Below are 3559 nucleotides of genomic sequence, written 5' to 3' on the forward strand. Positions count from 1 at the left end.
CCAGTTGAGTTGACCCTCAAGGTTACATCCATATAGCGTTGGCCTTGATGAGTAGTGGTTTAAGCTTGCTTTCCAAATTGATACTAATTATCTCATTAGCACCTCCAACGAACTTCTTCCCTACAAACACAGCTGGGACACTCGGGCTGCATCCGAACCCCATTAATTCCCGCTCTATTACTTGTCCATTAGGAAGCTCGTCAAGCTCATAAATAGTTGGGTTGGCCCCAAATTTTCTTATGAGCGCTATGATCGAGTGGCTTATATAACACGTTGTTTTGCTGAAGATCACAACTGGATTCTCGGATAACAGACTCATCACTGTGGTCATCTTTATATGTAAGATATGGTTTTAGGAGTTCTGAAGGTTGGGTTGCTTAAATTTTGAGGCCTCTTAAGGTTTATTTATACTTAGTTTTTATGTGATGGTGGAATTCATTCTTTAGGATATCAATGAAATGGGAATGGATTACTTTTGATCATAACTTTTTTCTCATCCAACATCACTTTACAAATCTGAATATTTGAATAGTGTTGATGTACACAATGTGAATATGCTTTTATCTTGCTTTCTGGTGTGTTTTAGATGCTGTTAGTTCTTGTTACTACCTGATGATTTCATTCATTTTTACGTGTGCTTTGTTGTTTATGAGCGTTTTTGTAACAACCCATCTCATATCGACAGAAAAGTAGATTTGTGAGCTCCTTATAAGCTCAAAGTTATGGGCTACCAACAACTTTCACCATGGTTTTAAGTTGAATATGAAGTTATTGAGCTAGTCTGGCTTTGAATTCGGGGCGTTTTTATCTGCAAAATATGGTGTAATTAATTAGGACAATCACTTGATCAATTAGGTTCTACTTCTACACATTATGAAATAGTCTGGAAATTGTTTTAGCATTTTGTATTTCTACCTTTCACACACTTTGCATTAGTTGAGGTATTCAGGGAAATAGTCTCTCTACTCTTTACGATAGAGCTCAAGTAAGCCGTCTGCGTGCATCTTATCCCAAGATCTCACATCCAGGTGGGATATATCAGGCTCATTTGGTTTACATTATGGGAAAAGTATGGTTGGTGGACCTAAGATGCTTTCGAATGTATGCCACAACCAAAATGGTCGTGATCCTGACACACATTATGCATTCTTTTGTTTATTACCGGGTAAAATGCGTCAAAAGTAACAAAGTTATGTTAGTTCCTACTGCCTACTCAGTATAATGATAGAATTTTTGTGTGCATTTAATGTAACAAACTTTCAATTCATTCTATTCTGTAACAATTTCATATGATAAACGAGTTTTTAACCTATATGATATCTAATAATTTGGATCCAAGTAGTCAAGAAAAATAATATAACATAACTTGATATTTTTTTTATTAACCTGGATATTCAACCCGCTATGCAAGCCGACTAATCCCAGGGCGACCACCTGCTTTGCAGATAACCCGGAGTCACAACATTTGAACCTCCATGGCTGCAAGGGGATTTGTATTCCTCCTTTGATTTGAACCTGAGACCTCCTCATACTTTTGAGCTTTAAAGCCAAGCTCAAACCAATCAGATATCACCCTTGTGGTTTATTTTTTCCATCAATAAATACTTATCATTAGCATTAATTCATTTTGGCCTTTGTTACATTATTGAGAACTTTAGCTTTGAGGAGGATCTTGAGTGGGGAGCCTCTCTTTGACAATCTTTAGATGCCTTATCCACATATCTATATTTCCATATATGGAATATAAAGTTGAGGTGTAATCTATATATGATACTTATCTTGTTTTCTATTTTGTCTTTTTTGGATTCGAAAAGAATACGAATTTGTTATTTACAAGTATTGGTGATTTTAGCTTAAGACTGTAAAAAGATGGACGTTTTTTGTAGGATGAGTGAGATATTTGGGATTCGACTTTAGATATCGATCATCTCATCCATATAATAATGTGATTTACCTGCTCCATGATGGGTATAGGATCATTAAAAGGCAGGGATACGTCATTAACCTTTAATGTTTACATAACAAATAGATAAAGTTGGATTGAAATTTCGTTACAAACAAATGTTTCTGTAGCTTTTATAAATTTACCTAATTAAATCATTCATGGTTTTATTAATTTATACACATGAAAATTTGTTTTGTAAGTTTGTACAAGTTATTGAGTTTGTAAATGATTGTCTCTGTGTGTGTGTGTGTATATATATATATATATAATATGACAGAAATTTGTCTTCTTCTATCATGCCTTAAAATACCCTGTGTTCTAATCGCGAAACGTAAGACTTGAGACTTGACCATGCCATCATGTTACGTCTCATCTCATTTAGAACCTTAATCAAGAATTATAAATAATTGGAATCATAAATTATGACATTTTTTGTTAATAATGCTGAAAACACATCATAAAGGAAACTATTCCAAGGGTCTTGAGATGATTGAAATGTATTGAATCATAAATATAACATTATTATCGATTTTTTGTAGAGAAATTGATGATCGGGGATGGAAACAGGGTGCGTAATGCATTTCCATCTCCAACCCAACCTCAACTAATCTCCGACAGGTTCAGAGGAAGGAATCCGTGACGGATTGAGATACCCATTTAGTATACAATAAAAACATTGTATTTCAAAATAAAAATTACATTCAGTCATCACTAAATTACTTATTAGTATTGAAAATCACTTATATTTATCAAGATATATACACAGACGAAGGATCATGTGAGAATAAAAGTTAAAGTGAGAAGTATAAGAAGAGATTTGGACCCTTGATTAATTTTAATCTTAATTCAGCCCATGAATTACGCTTTAGAAGAGAATTGATTTGATGCATCTTATTATTGCTGATCGAGTGAAACTCTTCAATTGTGATTGATCTAAGAGTGAAGATCCCTTCTTATCTTTCTCAACAGAACTATTATTCTCATCGGAACTCAAGCCTGTGCACACACACATGTGTGTGTGTGTATATATATATAGGGTTGGGTTCTGGTGAGAAGGGAAGTTACGGTAAAAAGTGTAAGAAGAGATCTTCATCATTGGATTAATCATAATTGAAGATCAGCACTAATAAGATGCACTAGATCAATTCCTGACAGAAGCGTAATTCATGGGTGGACATGAGATTAAAAATGATCAAGGGTGGAAACTATTTCTTACTCTTCTTACTTTAACTCTTTTTCTGATACAATCATTTGTCTTTCTCTCTCTCTCTCTCTCTCTCTCTATATATATATATATACATATATATATATACACACACACATATTTAACAAAATAGAAGTTTAATCAGGGTTGGGTTAGGAGCAAGTAGTGTCATCCCAGACCCCAATTTGGGTATGAATATAACCCCCCCGTCCCCGTCCTATTACCTGCCAAAACAAAACCCCAGTTCCCATTAGTAAAACTTCCATCTCTATCAATGATTAGCGTTTCTTTACTAAATTGTTTAAGCTCATACGATTTTATACTGTCTCGTATCATTTTGTACTGTGTCATGCCATTTTTAAGAGCTGCATATTATGATAAAAGATTTTATATGCATTACAATAAAATTG

General features: G+C 34.1%; 1 protein-coding gene across 1 annotated transcript; it reads right to left on the reverse strand.

Annotated features, from left to right (window-relative positions):
• On the reverse strand, positions 1-374 carry LOC112501070 (monothiol glutaredoxin-S1-like). The gene has a single exon (XM_025104720.1). It carries the CDS (start codon positions 329-331, stop codon positions 23-25), a length of 309 nt encoding a protein of 102 aa, XP_024960488.1. The 5' UTR covers positions 332-374; the 3' UTR covers positions 1-22.
• Between the last annotated feature and the right edge of the window lie 3185 nt (positions 375-3559).

The sequence above is a fragment of the Cynara cardunculus genome (assembly GCF_001531365.2).
Source record: "Cynara cardunculus var. scolymus isolate 2C chromosome LG 17, CcrdV1, whole genome shotgun sequence".
Lineage (NCBI taxonomy): Eukaryota > Viridiplantae > Streptophyta > Magnoliopsida > Asterales > Asteraceae > Cynara > Cynara cardunculus.

Coding starts and splice junctions, on each gene's coding strand:
- LOC112501070 (XM_025104720.1), bottom strand. CDS start 331: ATGACCACAGTGATGAGTCTGTTATCCGAGAATCCAGTTGTGATCTTC.